General features: G+C 37.0%; 1 protein-coding gene across 1 annotated transcript in view; it reads left to right on the top strand.

Annotated features, from left to right (window-relative positions):
- The window catches only part of LOC129263340 (thrombospondin type-1 domain-containing protein 7A-like), a 46,814-nt gene extending 29,959 nt beyond the window's left edge, over positions 1-16,855 (top strand). Inside the window, exons 13-26 of the mRNA XM_064100935.1 lie at positions 436-642; positions 1,244-1,371; positions 2,568-2,724; positions 3,455-3,685; positions 4,785-5,044; positions 5,727-5,898; positions 6,063-6,169; positions 6,542-6,684; positions 8,739-8,839; positions 9,480-9,623; positions 11,301-11,423; positions 12,457-12,558; positions 12,947-13,028; positions 14,524-16,855. Of these exons, the coding sequence (XP_063957005.1) occupies positions 436-642; positions 1,244-1,371; positions 2,568-2,724; positions 3,455-3,685; positions 4,785-5,044; positions 5,727-5,898; positions 6,063-6,169; positions 6,542-6,684; positions 8,739-8,839; positions 9,480-9,623; positions 11,301-11,423; positions 12,457-12,558; positions 12,947-13,028; positions 14,524-14,635 (2,069 nt within the window). The 3' untranslated portion in view covers positions 14,636-16,855. The remainder of the gene's footprint in view (positions 1-435; positions 643-1,243; positions 1,372-2,567; positions 2,725-3,454; positions 3,686-4,784; positions 5,045-5,726; positions 5,899-6,062; positions 6,170-6,541; positions 6,685-8,738; positions 8,840-9,479; positions 9,624-11,300; positions 11,424-12,456; positions 12,559-12,946; positions 13,029-14,523) is intronic.
- The last annotated feature ends 1,177 nt before the right edge of the window (positions 16,856-18,032 follow it).

Genomic DNA, 18,032 nt, shown 5'->3' with positions numbered 1-18,032 from the left:
TCCAAAGTCATAGACTTTTACTGGGTCTCCTGAATTTTATCCCAACAATAACACCCTGCGTCATGAATGTATTTTTCAAAGTAGTTAATTTTAGGTCCTCAATCTGTCATTTTCCCTTACTTGCTTCACCTAGACAAATAGCAGACATACTGACCAATCAAATAACACTGGTCAGCTAGCGTCGCTCGTAATTGGTTTTCCATATGATAAGCAGTTTGATTGATTTCTCATTGCGCAAACTTTGAAAGATTGGGTGATAAATCTTTGCACTTACAATGTATGATGATTATTATCCCAAACTGAGCAAATTCTGAAAATATGCTTACCTTTCACCGTTGACTTGTCACTTAACTGCAGCTTTAGATGTATATGATTATATGCAACCATTTGTTAGAGTGCACTGAACACATGGAAATCTGTCATTAATATGTACAGGAATGCAATGTGGAGCTGGAAAGCAGAGTCGAGCGGCAATCTGCATCAGGAACGATTACGTCCAGGTCGCTGACCTCTTCTGTCAGTCTCTCGACCCATCCCAGACCGGACCCTTGCAAGAACACCCCTGTACCGTCCAGTGTTCCATCGATTGTGAGGTCACTCAATGGTCAAACTGGTCATCATGCTCACAGGCTTGTGGTCAAGGTATGTCCACCTTATATGAACCGCTAATACCAGAATTTCAAATTAGACTTGTTCATACATTACATTTTGACCAATCCACAATTGCCTTTGCAATGTCCAGTGTTCAATTCTTTGGGAGCTTACTCACTGGTCAAAATGTAAAGAAAAATTGATGATTGTTGCCAATATTAGGAGCAAAGTAAGATTGATTTTGACCTCGTGGAAGCTGCATACCTTTATGGGTTCAACATTCCATTGACATCTCACATTATACACTGTAGCTTGAGACTTTTAGAAAATCAATCGTGCGGCATCCAGAGACAAATCTATTATAAGATTACTTACCGATCAAACTTCTTTCTCTTCTTGACCAAATTGAGTTCAAGCTTGGGACTGTTGCTATATATTATATGAGCCTTTATTGCGTTTTATTTATCCCAGAATTTTACCCCAAATTGCCCAAAATGAATGAAGCACTGACCAAAATCTGCATTGGACATACGCAAGGGCCATTTTGTGTTTTCTTGATTTACAGTACTTGAAATGAACTATCATTGGCTTGGGTCATACTTGTATTCTTATGCTCGATTCCTTCAATTTGAAATATGGCTTGTTTTTGTAGGAGAGAGGACGCGAACGAGAGAAATAATGGTGAATCCAGTCCAGGGAGGTAGAGCCTGCCCTCTATTGACGGACACACAGATGTGCTTCGAGAGATCATGTGACCTAATAGAATGGGAGATTTCAGAGGTAAGATGCCTTACTGAAACCACTTTGCTAACGTACCTTGAGACAAGTCTGCGTGGCGTCTTTTAGCAGGAGACCCGCAGTAAAGTCACTGGCCCGTATTCTGAAGTCAGGTTTAACTTAGACCAGGCAGGGTCTAACTCTGTGCTTGAATTATAGGGTGCCAAAAATTCAAAAATTATGTTTATATTATATATTTCTCATGTTTATCATTTTGTTTCCTTTTGCTTTCATAATGAAGAAAGATACTTGAGTTATCATTCCCCTGAGACATTTATGAATAATTTGGGTGTCATGTGAGTTAATGAATTGAATTTGTGCTGTAAGGGATTTGTGTTCCAATTGGCTCTCCATAGATAAACCACAACTCAATACGGGCCACTTTGTCAGGATTCCCAGCCCATCAGAGAAATCAGGGAAAATTATTCTACCTTTTACCAGTCAGGGAAAAATCAGGGATTTTGATTTAAAAATACCTCAAATCAGAGAAAAATGCCTCATATTGAGAGAAAAATCAAGAAATTTTGATCGGCCCAAAAGTTGAAAGCATGGTAGTCAGTCAGACTCTGTTATATTTTGTTGCATATTAAAACAACATCCATTGAATGACTGGTAATGGTGGTTATGGTGCCTGTGAAATAGTACTAATATTAGTTTTACATTATTGTTTTTATACTGAATGTACATGTAATTCACTGCAACAACTTAGAAAACATGCGAAACTGGGAATGGGTTTGAATGATTATCAGAGAATTTTTAAACTTCATCAGGGAATTTTTTTCTTCTTGAAAAGCTGGGAATCCTGTTTGTGTCTTTTTATAGCAGCTTTGTCTAATACCAGTAAGTGTGAGAATTGGTAATGAGAGGCCACTTGCTGAATTCTTGCACGAAAGATGCAGTTTGGACTTTTGACAAGTGACTTTACAAACTAAAGATGATACCATCTTGGATGCTATAATCTGTTTCTCATTGATTTATGTAAAGCACAAGAAGGTACATCTATTGCCAGTCAATCGTAAGTTAGTTCGTAACTTACAAACATTTATATCAAACACCCACCTGGTTTCAACTTCTGTATGGATACGGATGCTAGAGGTCTTTGGGGATGTAGATTTTTGGGGACAGGGATCATTTCTCCCCGGTTATTCAGAGAAAAGTATGCAATAATTGTACTGTCCTCTCTTTGTGTTCTGATCTAGTGGGCGCCCTGTCTACCTACAGATCTGAAGACTAATTGTGGAGCAGGAACTCAGTCCAGAACCATAAATTGTCCAGCAGGCGTTGGGAACGAAAGCTTGTGTCAAGGGAGAACACCAAGGCCGCCTCTGACGCAGGCTTGTCATTTACCCTGCCAAGGTAATGATGATGATAGTGATGGCAGTAGTGGTGATGATGGTGATCATGATGATAAGGGTGGTGATGATGGTGGTAATGGTGATGATGATAATGATGATGATGGTGATAATGATGCTGAAGATGATGATTGATGATGATGATAATGATGATGATGTTGGTGCTGATGATGAAGATGATAAGGGTGGTGATGATGATGGTAATGATGATAAGGGTGCTGGTGGTTATGATGATGGTGTTGATGATGATGTTGATGATAATGATAATGATGACGATGATGTTGATCATGATGCTGAAGATGATGATGATGGTGACTATGATGAAGGTGCTGGTGGTGATAATAGTGGCCGAGCATCAATAGTGATCAACATGATGATGGTGATGATAATTATGATAAGGAGGATGATTGTGGTGATTGTGGTGATGGTGATGATGATGATGATGGTGATGATGATGTTTGGTGGTTGTGGTAGTAAAGGGGATAATGGTGGTAATAATAATGATGATGATGATTCTTTGAATAATGATGATGATTGTTTGAATGAGATGATAGAGAATATTTAGAAGATGATATTAGTTGAAAGAGGAGAAAAACTCTCCAGATATTTCTTTAGTTTGTACAAACAAATTCAATTTTTTTGCATTCCCCGTCTTTTGTCTGTGTGTAATGCAGGGGTCACGCATATTTTTTTTTTCACTTACACAAACCTCATTTCTTTTATGCCTAATATAGGTGAATGCGTTTTCAGCGAGTGGTCCGCATTTACAAGCTGCAGTCAGCCGTGCACGAGCGCCAAAAAATCTCGGAGCAGGATCGTGATTCGCCCTGATGCCGAGCTGCAGCCTTGCATACCAATCAGGCAGACTGAAGCCTGTTCTCAGGTGGATTGCTTAGCATCGGTCTTCACGCTGGCTACGGGAGAGTGGAGCACTTGCAGGCCCATCCAGGGAGAGTGCGGGAGAGGTACGAGGCCTTTAGTTGTCTGTATTGTTGTGCATAGCTTAAAGACCGATATGGCACAAATTCACAATGGTGGTTTTGAAACCGTCTGTTGAACTCATGGTTTATGCAGATTTCCTGTATGAATTGCGCCTAATTTACTGCATATATTAAACAATTCCAATGCTGATGCGTGATTTTGTCAGAGTGATGTGCGCCAAATTTTATTAACAAGTCCACTCTTTTGAACCAATAAATCCACTGTTCTTAACGATGGACTCACTGGCGGATCCAGGGGGGGGGGGTACAGCTGACCCGTGCCCCCCCCCCTCCCTGAAAGTGAAAACCTTGCTTTAAAAATTTTTCTTGGATGAAATGTCCTACTTTTGGGGTGAACACCTTTTTTCTTCCTCTGGAAAATGTGCCCCCCCCCCCCCCCGTTGGAAAATCCTGGATCTGCCCCTGAGTTGACTCATGAATAAAATAGCATGCTCTACTATGGCAACAAGCATCACATGATTGCCAGAGGTATTTTCTTTTCAGGTTGTCAGTTGCTCTTACATCTTTCTGTTCCATTTTCATTTGTGCAGTAATTAAATTTATAGGTAATGACTAAATGACTTCTGAAGGTTTCCATGGCGAAGAAGAATAATGTAGTAGGTTTTACGGTACACCATGTATCTTCCTTGGGCAAGTGTTGGTCCTGAAAAGGACCACCCAATCTGAGATTGGGTCATAATATCTGAGATCTTAGATTGGGTGGTCCTTTTCAGGACCAACACTCGCCCTAGAAAGATAGATGGTGGACCATGAAACCTACTACACTACTAAATTTGTTCCATTTACTCATACAAGATTGACTATGATCTGATTAGTTTTGTGAGTCACACGGTCAAAGTAACTTGTGTTGAAATATCTTTTCACAAGATAACTGAAGCTTGGTTTTATTGATAAAATTATTTCAATCTTGAATAATGTGTACATATCGGAAAGCCAATGATCTGATTGCAAGTTAAGAACAAGGTCAAAGGTCACATAGTTTTGGTCAAAATATGATCATCTCACCACAAAGAGATATTATTGTCAACAATCTCAACGCTGTTTACCTCTCCTTTACCACTAGGAACCCGGTTCCGAACTCTTAACTGCGTCAACGCTGCCAACATCCCCGTGACCATGGACCGCTGCCAACACGCAAACATCACGACCCATGAAACATGCATGGTTGAATGTCCAATAGATTGTCAACTTGGGGCGTTTACACCATGGTCATCTTGCAGCGCGATCTGTGGGACCAATGGCATCACGTTCAGGACTCGGAAGATCGTCACCAGGTCCTCCGGGCACGGTCGGAGATGCCAGGATGCACATAGCCTCAATGAGGTAAGGTGGTTAGGAGGATGAAGATGCAGATCTGATGGTGATGATGGTGGTGGTGATGATGATGATGATGGTGATGATGATGGTGATGATGAAGATGAAGGTGATGATGATGATGATGATGATGATGATGATGATGATGGTGGTGATGATGATGATGATGATAATAATGGTGATGATGATCATCATCATTTTGATGATGAGGATGATGATGATAATGGTAATATTGAATATGGTGATGGATATGCTGGTGATGATGATGGTGTTGATGATAATTATGATCTTGATGATGGTGATTTTGTTATCAATGACATTGACATGGATGATGAAGGAAAATTAGATGATTATGATATTGATGACATGCATGACGATGGCAATTAAGATGACGATGTTGATGATGTTGATAGTGATGGATATGATGATGACGTAGCATGTTGATGATGACGTTGAAGATATTGATGTCAGTGGTGGTGGTGGGAGTTGTGAGGATAATGTGTTGATGACAACAATGATGGAAGAGATGATGTAAGGAATGGAATGACTATGAGGATGAAGAGGGAGAGGAGGAAGAGGAAGATGATATTGAAATATTTTCGGAGCTGTATGAATGGGCCTATTAAAATTAAATGGTTGTATTTGATTATACACTTCCATATTTCATTTTAAATCGTTCATCTCTTACCAGACAAGGCCTTGCAACATCAAACCTTGCTTCACCTATATGTGGTACAAAGGAAACTGGAGCGCCTGCCAATTTGATACCAAGGCTGGTTGCGGAGTCGGACAAGAGATGAGACTCGTTGAATGCCAACGCAGTGATGGACTTACGGTAGACTGGGAATATTGCTATCTGAACGGTGAGAGCTTTTTAGTTTGTGTGTTTTTCAGTCTAGAGATTATTATCTTAAATAATGGTCTGCCACTACGATATGTTATCTAATTTTTCTGATGTAAGACACTTCACTCACTGTTGTTAAAAAAGTTACAAATTTCTTTCCATTCTGTGTTCTTTTATGCAAAGCTTTGAACAATGATGTGGTCAACCCACTTGGATCTGCTTTCAACCGGTCTGCTCTGGATCTAGCCACTTCTCGCAAGTGTACCACTTGGTGTCCAGGGGATTGTCTGGTGAGATACATTTTTACAATTTTCTTGCATTCTTAAAAATCACTCGGACCATCTACCCCCCCCCCCCCCCCCCCCCGAACCTTAAGAATATTCAATATGTGGCATCAAATGATAAAAAATGCCCCATTTTCTCGTTATTATAATTCCATTAATCCCCTTCTTTTCTAATGATTCATGTTGATTGAAAGCTGAATATAAGTTAGCAAAGTATTTGTAGCCATTCTCTCATGTACATGTATTTCTTGTTTGCTAGTTATCAGAATGGTCACCATACACATCTTGTACTGCTAACTGCAGTAACTCCAGTATCAGTGGTCAGAAAACTAGGATGAAAGTTGTTACCAATCTCCCATGTATTTGTTTTTTTACTAGGTGTCAGAATGGTCTCCGTACTCATCTTGTACTGGTAACTGCTTCAACTCCAGTATCAGTGGTCAGAAGACGAGGGTGAGAGTTGTTACCAGTCCACCAGTGACGGGAGGCAAGCCGTGTACCACCAATCTAATCAGTTCAAGGTACATTTAAGGACGTTCCACAGTTAAAGTGAAATCCATGTCATTTTCACCAAACTTTGCACATAGATACTTTAGAACCTTAATATTCGAAATATGCAAAAATTAACATAGGTCCATGTGCTTGATTTTTTGCTATAGAACTTCAAAGTTCACCCAAATTGATGTTCTTAAAGGACAAGTCCACCCCAACAAAAAGGTGATTTGAACAAATAGAGAAAAATCCAACAAACATAACGCTGAAAATTTCATCAAAATCGGATGTAAAATAAGAAAGTTATGACATTTTAAAATTTTGCTTAATTTCGCAAAACAGTTATATGCACATCCTGGTGGGTATGCAAATGAGGAGACTGATGACGTCATCCACTCACTATTTCTTTTGTATTTTATTGTAAAAAAATAGGGAATATTTTTTTTCTCCTCATTGTCAAGTGAAACAACGATTAATTCCTCCCTAAACATGTGAAATGAGCATTGTTTAATACGATATGATTCAGTCAAGTTGGTCCTCATTATCAAATCTATAAAAAAATGAAATATTGTATAATTCAAACAATAAAAAACAAAAGAAATAGTGAGTGAGGGACATCATCAACTTTCTCATTTGAGAAAAATTTGTGAAAAATAAGCAAAACTTTAAAGTGTCATTACTTTCTTATTATACATCCGATTTTGATGAAATTTTCAGCGTTTCGCTAGTTTGATTTTTCTCTATTTATTCAAATCAACATTTTTCTGGGGTGGACTTGACCTTTAAGAATTGCGCATTCAAAAGAATTTGGCATTTTTAGACCGCCCAAGATTACTACAATGAGTTTAAACCTGTATTACTCAGTCAAAATACATGAAAAAGTCATCAAATTTCGCAAGAGAGTTAATAATTGTATCGTTAGAATGGAGAATATATTTATAGTGCTATTTGTTTGCAATTTTTAGTTTAACAGCACTGTCAGTAATTAAAAATGATGTAAAAGATAACAAAATCCCAATCTAAAAAATGTGAAATTTCAGTAACAAACTACAAAAGTACAATAAATGCTGCACTTTATTCAAAATCCATGTCATTTTCACCAAAATTTGTAGAGTTGTAGAGGAAGGTATACCAAAGAGGTGCAAACATTAAAAAATAGGGCTTCATGTGCTTGTTTTTAAACTATCAGTATTTTTATTAGAGCAAATGTGCTTTTTAAAACACCAAAAATGCGCCGAATGCTTTGTATCTATGTGAAGAAAAAATCAAAACCACTCTACCATTTATTCAAACTCGGGGTGATATTCGTGATTCTTGGCAGCACTGCAGAGTAAAGTATTTTGAAATTGTAGAGAATCTTTTTTTTAATGGTCCATGGAATAATTCAATTTTTTAGCTTCATGAAATAATGCATCGGATCTGCAGTTAATGTGCAGAAGATGAGAAAAATCAGCACATACCCGCAGCTTATTAATCACCTGTTCATCCATTGTGACGTCAGCGCGCGGAGTGTAAACTATGCGCAGATCATAATGCGCACAAACATAACTGTGGAACGTCCTTAATGTATAATGAGATAAGTAAAGTTTTTGGTAGAACCTTACATGTACTTTGTTAGAGGGGGGGGGGGGCCGCTCCCTCTCTGCAACCTCTCTCATAAAAATCCCAGAATCGAGTCCAAAGTGAATGGGTGCGCAGACATGGGGCACTATTTTTATGTTCAATCTGAAAATGACTGCCCAAGATTTTTTCCAAGAAAATCATATATTTCTTTCAAATCTTTATGAGATATTTGGCACACTAACTCATAATGATGTAAGGAACATTATCAACTGAAAGATTTTGTGAAATAAAAAGAAATTCATGTTAAATCTTAACTCAATTTGTTAGTCGCAGACTTTGGACCACCATTATATGTCAGTCACCTGTCTTAAATGGTCACATTTTGTGTTTACCTTGTTTAGTCATAATCAACAAGTTCATTTTATTTAATTTCTATGATAAATGCGAAAACTTCTCATGCTTAGAGTGGAGAAAAATATTAATAGACTTGAAGTGCAGTATTTCCACCATTTTCTTGTAGATCTTGCCCAGCTGTAAGCGCTAGCTGCCCTGTGTTTAGATGGGCAGTAGGAAAGTGGGATAAAGCAACACGATCTAGAGACATCTGGTGTGAGACATTAGGTGAGTATTAAAATGAAGAAAAGTATATCGCAAGGAGTTGTTTGAGTGACAAATGTTATAATTTGAAACACAAAGAAGCTTCCAAAACATGAGTTCAGTATATCAAACTAAAGCTTTTAATCCAGCCGAATGAATAGCTAACTCATTTTGTCTATCAGAGTACAACAAAAAAGTAGCACAGTTTTAGAATTTTGATAAACCATGGCATCCACAATATAATTTAGCAAACAGTGACAAACTAAAATGTGATGTCTTTTCCGGCAAGCCCTCACAAGCAGTTTGTAATCTCATGAAATAATCCTTTTATCACCTCATTTTTGGTCTGAAGTTTGCCTTTTTAAGATTTTCTTAATAACGACATCACCAGAGCTTTGGGACCGATCCTTTTTGAAATCACAAATCAAATCAATCTCATCTGGGCCCCATAACTCAAAGCTTAGTGATGAAAAGCAATTATGAAAGAACACTTCTGATTGGTTCCTGGTCAGTATTTTTTGCCAAATGCGTATGTAACTTGATCTTGATTGGTCATTTAATTTAGCGATTAGTCGCTAATCTTTGTGTTACGGAGCCCAGTTCTTGCCTGGAGAATGCAATAACTTACCAACACATCGCCCCCTTAAATATTCCTTCTTTCTAGATGCAAGCGGTAACATCCTGATTGTAGAAGGGGGCTGTGACGAGACCGTGAAACCCCCTCCATCTTTAGACTGTGTCCCTGACTGCACCTCTCTAGGGAGCTACTGTGATAACGGTGTCTGCAAGTGTTCTTCAGGATTTCTTGGTAAAAAAAAAAGAATGGTGTTATATATTCTCTTGGTCTAATGGCAGATCGTGTGGTCCAGTGGTTAGAGCATTGGACTCATAATCGCAAGGTTGTGAGTTCGAATTGCCAATCTGCCATTGTCTCCACTTTGATTATAAGGCCAGAGAGAAATACCTGTCGTCTATAAGGTCAGCCACTTTGACTGATTAACCTAGACGTAAAGTGTTTCCTAGGTAATTGGTTATATAACAGCTTGGCGTTTACCAGCAAAAAGCTGTCCTGCCGAGCTCCTACGGAGTTACCATAAAACAGAAAAAACAGATTGTCTAATTCCCAAATCATCAAATGCCATCATGGCTGGATTTAACCTTACCCGGTATGTTCAGGACCACTTGATTAAGTTGATTGAATTGATTTATTAAGAAAATTTCAACACAGCAAAGGGCTGAATTGTGGAATCTTTGACAAAGCAAAACACAAAATCTATGTAACGGTTTATTTCCAATTCGTCCAATTTCTAACTTGTCTACTATCATTTGGTCTACCATCAGTTCGTCCACTATCCTCATGGTCTAATTGCCAATTCGTCCACTCGCCAATTCGTGTAATAAACACTTGGTCCAATAGCCATTTAGTCCATTGATTTGGACTAAGTGTTATTTGTGCATAATGAATGAAAATGAAATGGATATTAGACCAACTGGTTATGAGACGAAATGGTGATTAGACGAAGTGATGATTGACCGAATGGTACTTGGACCGAATGGTTGGTAGACGAAATGGTGATGGACAGAACGGCATTAGACTAAACGAAATAGACCATGTGATAAGTAGACGAGTTGGCAGTTGACGATTTGGCAATTTACCTACATGTATGTTACAACATTGCTAATCATATACCGAAAAGGACATGTGGAAATAATAAAATCATTGTGGTAATGCTACATAAATTAATATGTAAGGTGAAATTAAACTAGATATAGGTAACGTGGGATAACAGTAGTCTTAGATATTTGCAACCATGATAGAACTCTTTGTGGATCAAATAAGTTTATAATTGCTTGAATTAATGCACCCTGTCTTTGACAAATCATGGGGAAATTGAATCAATACAAAATTTGCAAAAGGCCAATTTGACTTGCGTAATATAATCCGTCCGTCATGAGAGCCCATCGGACTAATGCGATAAAAGTTCGGACAGCACAAATTTGACTGAACTCTTGATTGTATTTACTTCAGGTCGTCGCAGTTCCATTTTCCCACAATCCCAATTCCTAGACTCTTAGCAGGTCTCTTGATTGCTAAACCAAAATAAATTACCTCTGTTAAGTTACATGTTTCAAAGTGAAAACACGCAGTTTATTTCTGGTTGGTTAGTCTACTGACTAATGCTCTCCTATATTATACCTCCCAGACATGCCGGCGTCTATTACATAACACCCCCTGGCATGCAGCCGAGTGAAAGACTTGAATCCCTTGTCTGTTCCGAGATTAGCCTTGATTTCCCCATGATTTGTCAATGGAAGGTCGCTTTAATTTGAAAAAAAATATATAAACAAATGCTATTTGTTTATCAAATTGAAAATAATATATATCTACTTTATCAGGGTCAGGAGAAACACACAAAAAAGGTGAACAATGATGCCGGTATAGGTTGGTTGAATTAAATGGTGATTGTCCGTTTGATTTAAACAGGAAATGGGAGAACCTGCTATCCTTCTGTCGGGTGTATAGTAGATGACCATTGCCCCTTCCCACACACGATGTGCAGTAAAGAAAGAGCATGCATTTGTCAACCAGGTTACTACTCAGTCGATGGTAAGTTTATATCGCCTTCCTTGTGAATAATGGGCAATGTGCTCTGTAACACAAAGATTGGCGATCAATCGCTAAATGAACTGACCAATCAAGATCAACATTACACGCTCATTTGGCGCAGAATACTGACCAGGAACCAATCAGAAGTTTTCTCTCATGTTTGCTATTCATCACTAATCTTTGTGTTCCGGGGCCCTGTACGGTCATTGGTAAGTTTATAGTAATTTTGTAATAAAACATAAACACAATAAAAGAAGATATGATTTCCTAATAAATTGGGCGATTTCATTCAGTTAAAGATTAAAAATTTAATTGATGATTGATTAATCATTTTTCTAGTATTTAATCCCACTCTGTCTCAATCTCTTTCCACCATTTTGTTCCACCCTCCTTTTTCCCCCTCGTATTTTCTTGGTCAATAATTTGTGTAGAGATTTTATTTATCATTGTTCGCAAGAGGAAAAGTGCCCTGGATGAGAACCCCACCGGGGAAAACTCCCCTGGAGGACAGCTACCCGGCAGGATACTGCGAAGCTGTCCTCCAGCTGTCCGTGTTATTTTATGGAATAATAATAATATACAGTTCTTGTATAGCACATGTCACATTATGAATAATGTCTCTATATGCTTCCAAAGGATGTGAATTTTACTACCCCAGCTGTAGCTTGGCAGCTGTAATTAATAAGATTACAGCGCGCACACATTTCAAGGAATAAATTCATGCCAGGTACCCATTCACCTCACCTGGGTTGAGTGCAGCACAATGTGGATGAATTACTTGCTGAAGGAAACTACGCCGTGGCTGGGATTTGAACCCATGACCCTCTGTTTCAAAATCCGGAGACTTATCCACTGGGCCACAACGCTCCATGGAATGGCCCTTTAGCATCTAAAATAAGGCATTAAAGAATTACCATCCTCTCTTCATCTCTCTCTTCCTCTCCCCACCTCTTTTCATCTCTCTCTTCCTCTCCCCACCTCTCTTCATCTCTCTTTTCCTCTCCCCACCTCTCTCTCTCTTCCTTTTATCTAGGTATGTTAAAGTGTGTGCCCGAAGATGTCATAGGCACAACATCAGGAGGGATAGAAACCAACGACGCTGATTCAAACACGAGCCTTTATCATGCCAAAAGAGGTGAGTTTATATCAGCATCCTTCTCCTCCTCCCCCTTCTTCGTCTTCTTCTTTTTTCTCCTTCTATATGTAACTCTTCTTAAGAGCTAAAGATTATTAGATCATTATATCTTCAAAAATAAAAACTTAAAAAAGTGGCTTGTCTGAATCAGTATCGCTGCCTCTGTAAAAAATGAAATAAAATGAGATAGAAGAGTGTTTTTTTTTGGACGATATCTTTAATCTTTTCTTAAATATATTGTAGAGAATGCGATATTTTTTTTTAATTACACATTATTTTAAACCTCAGAACCTGATCTTCCAACTATATTCCAATCTCAAATATATTGTTGGTTGACTTTGTGGATGGTCAAATACCATATTTTGCTCTGTTTTTTCTTACCATCCAGGCACATGGAAGTGGGTAGTTGGTGCTGTGTGCATGGGTGTTATGATATTAGCAGCTATTCTATGTGGAGTATTAGTCTACCGGTGAGTTATTTGGTGTATGATTGTTGGTTTGTATGATGATGGTAATTCATCTTGCACACTGCAAAAACTCTGGTGTTGATTTAACACCAGCCTGGAATCTATGTATGTCCACACCAGAGAAGTGTTAAACAAAAACCAGTTTCATTTTGGTCTAACACCAGAAAGGTGTTTATACAAGTACAACACCAATTAGTATTAAAACAGCATGTGTAAAAGTAATAAAAAAATTATATTTACAATGTGTACAATGAAATCAAGCATTGATACATAAGGTGTGGGCCCCTTAAAAAGCTAAGAGCTTATCACCAGGGGCCCAAGCATAGCATAAAATATGTATAAATTAAGACAAATAACAATGAGAAATGATTACACAGTTAAACAAACAACAAGAACATTTACAATAATTAATTTTGAAATTACAAAGAGACACCTCTTAAGGAAAATTGTTTATACTTATGAATATGTAAATCTGGTACATGTGGTTTCCTTTTGAATCTGGTAATTGTTGAGCATTCTTTAAGGTCTTCAGACATGTTATTCCATATTTTTGGGCCGTTGAATTGTAGGTTTGTATGATGATGGTAATTCATCTTCCATTGTTGTTTGCGATTAGTAATAATAAAAATAATACATGAGACTTGTATAGTGCACTTTCCATCTTGATGAGATGCTCAAGGTGCTTCAGTGCAGAACAACAACGAACCAAAAAAAATTAAATATAATACATGTTTGAACAATGAGTCAATGTCTGTCAAAAAGCACTCTTATACAGGTATGCTTTCAGAAAAATCTTTTATTGATGATGTCAAAATGAAATTGTTCAGAATAAAGGCTCCTTGGAGATTTGATCACGACTCGCCCAGAAAATGAGTATGCACCTTCTCAACTTGTGATGGTAATGATTACAAAGATGAAAATGAAGATGAAGAAGCATATAATGGTGATGGTAATAATGGCCATGATGGAAGATTTAGGCCATGCAACAGTGAAGTGGAGGAATGAATTTAAGTAATTCAAACTAAAATGAATAATCAAAATATATCTACCCAGCAGCTTTCGTCCCAGCCCCCTCCCCTAACAAAAGAGGAACTCGTACCAAATTCTATGTGAGGGCATCGTGGTCTAGTGGTTACGAATCTCGTCTTTCAATGAGAGGGGCGTGGGTTCGAATCTCAGCCATAGCGTGTTTTCCTTCAGAGAGAAATTTATCCACATTGTGCTGAACTCAACCCATGTGAGGTGAATGGGTACCCGGCAGGATTAATTCCTTGAATGCCCCAAGCGCCTTTAGCAGCTTGAGCTACAGCAGGGGTAATATATAGTGCACCATTGAATAGGAAAGTAGATCAATCGGCGCCTCATAAATGCTATATCTTATTGTTATCATTATTATCTCAATTTCCTTGATTGCACATGCCTAGAATAGCCTTAGCACTATCTATAGTAAATTTTACAGTTAGCATGAATATATTTTTTATTCGTTTTGTTTTTGCAGGTTTTACCATACAGGGGAGGTCCATTTTGAGCCAATACCAAACTTAACAAACTACAGAAGATCACTCAGGAGTAGCATGAAGACAAGAATGTTGGAAGAAACCACATGCTGACAGAGATTCAGAAATCCACAGTGTTAGATTTAATATGTAATCATCATGATAATATTGAGTGCACACACCGTCCAGAGACGCTCATGGCGCTAGCCCAGCAACAGTTCCTTTGGATATATATATTTATATACAAACAACAAAGTAAAAACGATATCTTAACAAATACCACTGAATACATAAATTTTAAAAAGAACAGTTTTGCATCACTCACCGGAATTCCTAGCTACATTCGGTGGGGCCTGTTGCCCTCCTAATTGCTGCTCCGTTCACCAACAATTTAAGGGGCAAGCCCGGTCAGCTCAGAACTCACAGGAGCTCTAGCATATAAGGGCACCAGCCCTCATAGGAAGCCAGTCAGACCAGTGAGTGATGACCAAACAAGATTTAGAGTGTACTTTACATGTATACAAAACTAATTTCTGATAGATCTGGATTAAGTTGTCGAAGTACTTTAAAGGTTAAAGAAATAGGTCTTAAGATGCACTTTAAAAGTGTCATGCAGTTTAATGCAGCAGAGTGACAGAGGTAGTTGATTCCACAACTTAGCCGCAGCATGTGAGAAGGACCTATCCCCCCAGGAATGTTGGGTACGAGGAATTAGAAGTAAACTGTCTCTTCCGGATCGTAAAGTACAAGTTGGATTGTACAGATGTAGCTATCTTTAGTATATTGTGGCGGCATCCCATGAATGGCTCGGTGGACAAGTAACATGAATTTAAACTTCCCAAAGGAGAAACATGATATAGTTATGTTTCAAAACATGTTATTCATGAGGTATTATTTTTTGACATACCAAAAATGATTTGTCACAATATCTTTGTTTACACTTTGCCAGGGTAAACTTATGCCTATCAGAACCAAATGGTCCTTTTACCAATTTATGGGAAGGATAGAATTTAATTATTAATGGGTTGATTTCTCAAAATTTGAAGAATCTTTTCAGAGTTTGTGACTATTCTGTTTTACTATATTATGGTGCTACAGTTAATTTATTACAATATATATATCTTATGATGCAGAGAATGAAAAATATTTTTAAAACATTATTTATTCCAGCTTAGGTAGATAGTAAGCAATGTGGTGCTATTTATAGTATATATGATTTTTTACTTTATTTATTTCAGATTATTATGTTTAAAAACATATCTATATTTTTATCATAATGTAATATTGGAGAGCTGTAAATGTAGAGTGCATAGAGCAATTTCGATTGATTATGCGCTATATAAGCACCCGTTTATTATTATGATTATTTTTTCCCCATTTGTGTAGTTTCATATATATGATAGAATAGTGCAATTTGTGTGGATTAACTCATGGTTTCTCCCCAAGCCTTCCAGACATGTCGTTGCTGCCTGGGCAGTTAAAAACTTTTGTGTCAAAATTCAAAAAAAAATTAGGCCAGATCAGGGAAAAGCTGAATTTCAGAAATGTGGCAAATCCATATTTTGTAATACAGTCTTAATAATTCCTATGGAACGCTCTTTCTAGGCCAAAGAATGTGCCACTAATGTCATTAATAAAAAATGTGGCTTTTTCAGAGCTGTCTTGTTTTTTTTCACATTTTGTCTTAGTGTTTTACAAGGTTTTACCACTCCGAGCGGCAATGTGATATGTTATAGTGTCTCTGAAGTAGTATGGATTACACTCGACTTCACTCTTTGCAAACTTTGCATTTTCAGTCTTAAAGTCTGTGAGATTTTCATTGCAAACTTTGCAATTTCAGTAGTGAAGTTTGCGATATTTGTGCAAACTTTGTAGATTTAGCCGTGAAGTTCGCGACTTTCGTTACAAACTAAAATTGCAAAGTTGCTAACTTTGCGACTGAAGTCATTGTCATTTGTGTGCTCAATTGTACTTCAGAGGCACCATACTATTTGTAGTAAATATTTGTATGTATAGTAGTGAATAGTGTGTATACTTCAGTAGTCAGCTGCAGGCAGTTGGGTTTTTGTACATTGCTAATGAGTTATTATGGCAATATTTAGAGAGTTGTTTTTTCTGAGAAATTGTATTTGTACCCCTCTTCCCCCTCCCCCAAGTTGTACTTTTAAAAGGCACGATCATGAAAACCTGAGATTTAAGTACCATACCTTTTTCTGTTGTTTGATACCATATGTATGTGTACGATTATATCTTGTGTTGTTTTGTAAATGTACAGTGTATGTAAATATATTAACGTTATGGATAATAAAGTATATGCATAGTAGATGAATACAATTTTATTGCTTTGTTTTACATCATTGTAATAATTTCTGTTGTTATCATGTGGTCATATAAGTTCATCATAATCTATTGTGGCCTGTATATTATATTGATAATATTCCCCATTGAATTTGAAATTGAATTTATTAACAAACTTCATTCATATGGCATGAATATTTTGTTTTAAAATATATACAATGATAACATAAACAAAAACATTCATAACTGTATGTCGTATAAATCAGTAATACATCAATACATAGATTTCCAATTATTATAAAGATATACATCTATATACAAAGAGAAATGACGAATTGAAATTTAACATAGAGAAGGTGTAGCATAATGCAATATACATAAGTTATCTAATTATTGAATACAAATCAGGAAGTAAATAAATGTATAACAGAGATATATCTTTGGTTATGGTGGCTTTGGTGGATTTTAGATAGCTTTAATGAAATTTAAAAAGAAAAATGTACTTGATGTTAAAACTCACCCCTCTTATTTATAATCGCTTTGAAGAACTTACAAAAATGATCAATTATGTTTTCATTATCAAGTTTCATTATGAAAATAAATTTGTCTTCATCGCTAAGGTTCTTAAACTGTTTATACATTTCAGCTATTTTGTCAAAAAACACCACCCTTTCAGTTGTGTGTACATTACATTCTATTATCGTGTGATACTCATCCCTAACCCTTCCTGAATTACAATTATTGCACGTTCTTAAATGTGAGGGTATTTTATCTGGACGTCTGTCTTCCAGTTTCAATGGGTAATTATGGGAACTTATTCTAAATCGACAGATGTTTTTCTGAATTTTCTGATTTTTAACAGTTAATAGATATTTCTCTGTTTGTATATTCTGTTTAAAAAGTTTATAAGTTCTCAATTTATTTTGTTCAACATCATTTGTTCGATCATTATGTAAATCCAATAAGAAGTGGCGTTGAAAATATCTTCAACATTGTTTTTTATTTCTTCTTCTACTACTCTATCACTATTGACTATCTCACCTAGTTCTAAACAATTCTTATTCACATCCAAATATATGTTAAATCCTTAGCAACACCTTCTTAAACAATTCAATTCATGAATTGTTTAAGAAGGTGTTGCAGATTTCCTAGCCAGCATTTGCAATTATTCTCAATTATCTTTTTTTCTTCAAAGGAGTGATGTAGCAAAGAA

The sequence above is a fragment of the Lytechinus pictus genome, chromosome 6 (genome assembly GCF_037042905.1).
Source record: "Lytechinus pictus isolate F3 Inbred chromosome 6, Lp3.0, whole genome shotgun sequence".
In the NCBI taxonomy this organism is placed as follows: Eukaryota; Metazoa; Echinodermata; class Echinoidea; order Temnopleuroida; family Toxopneustidae; genus Lytechinus; species Lytechinus pictus.
The sequence above is the reverse complement of the archived record's forward strand: the minus strand, read 5'-3'. Positions and strand labels throughout refer to the sequence as shown.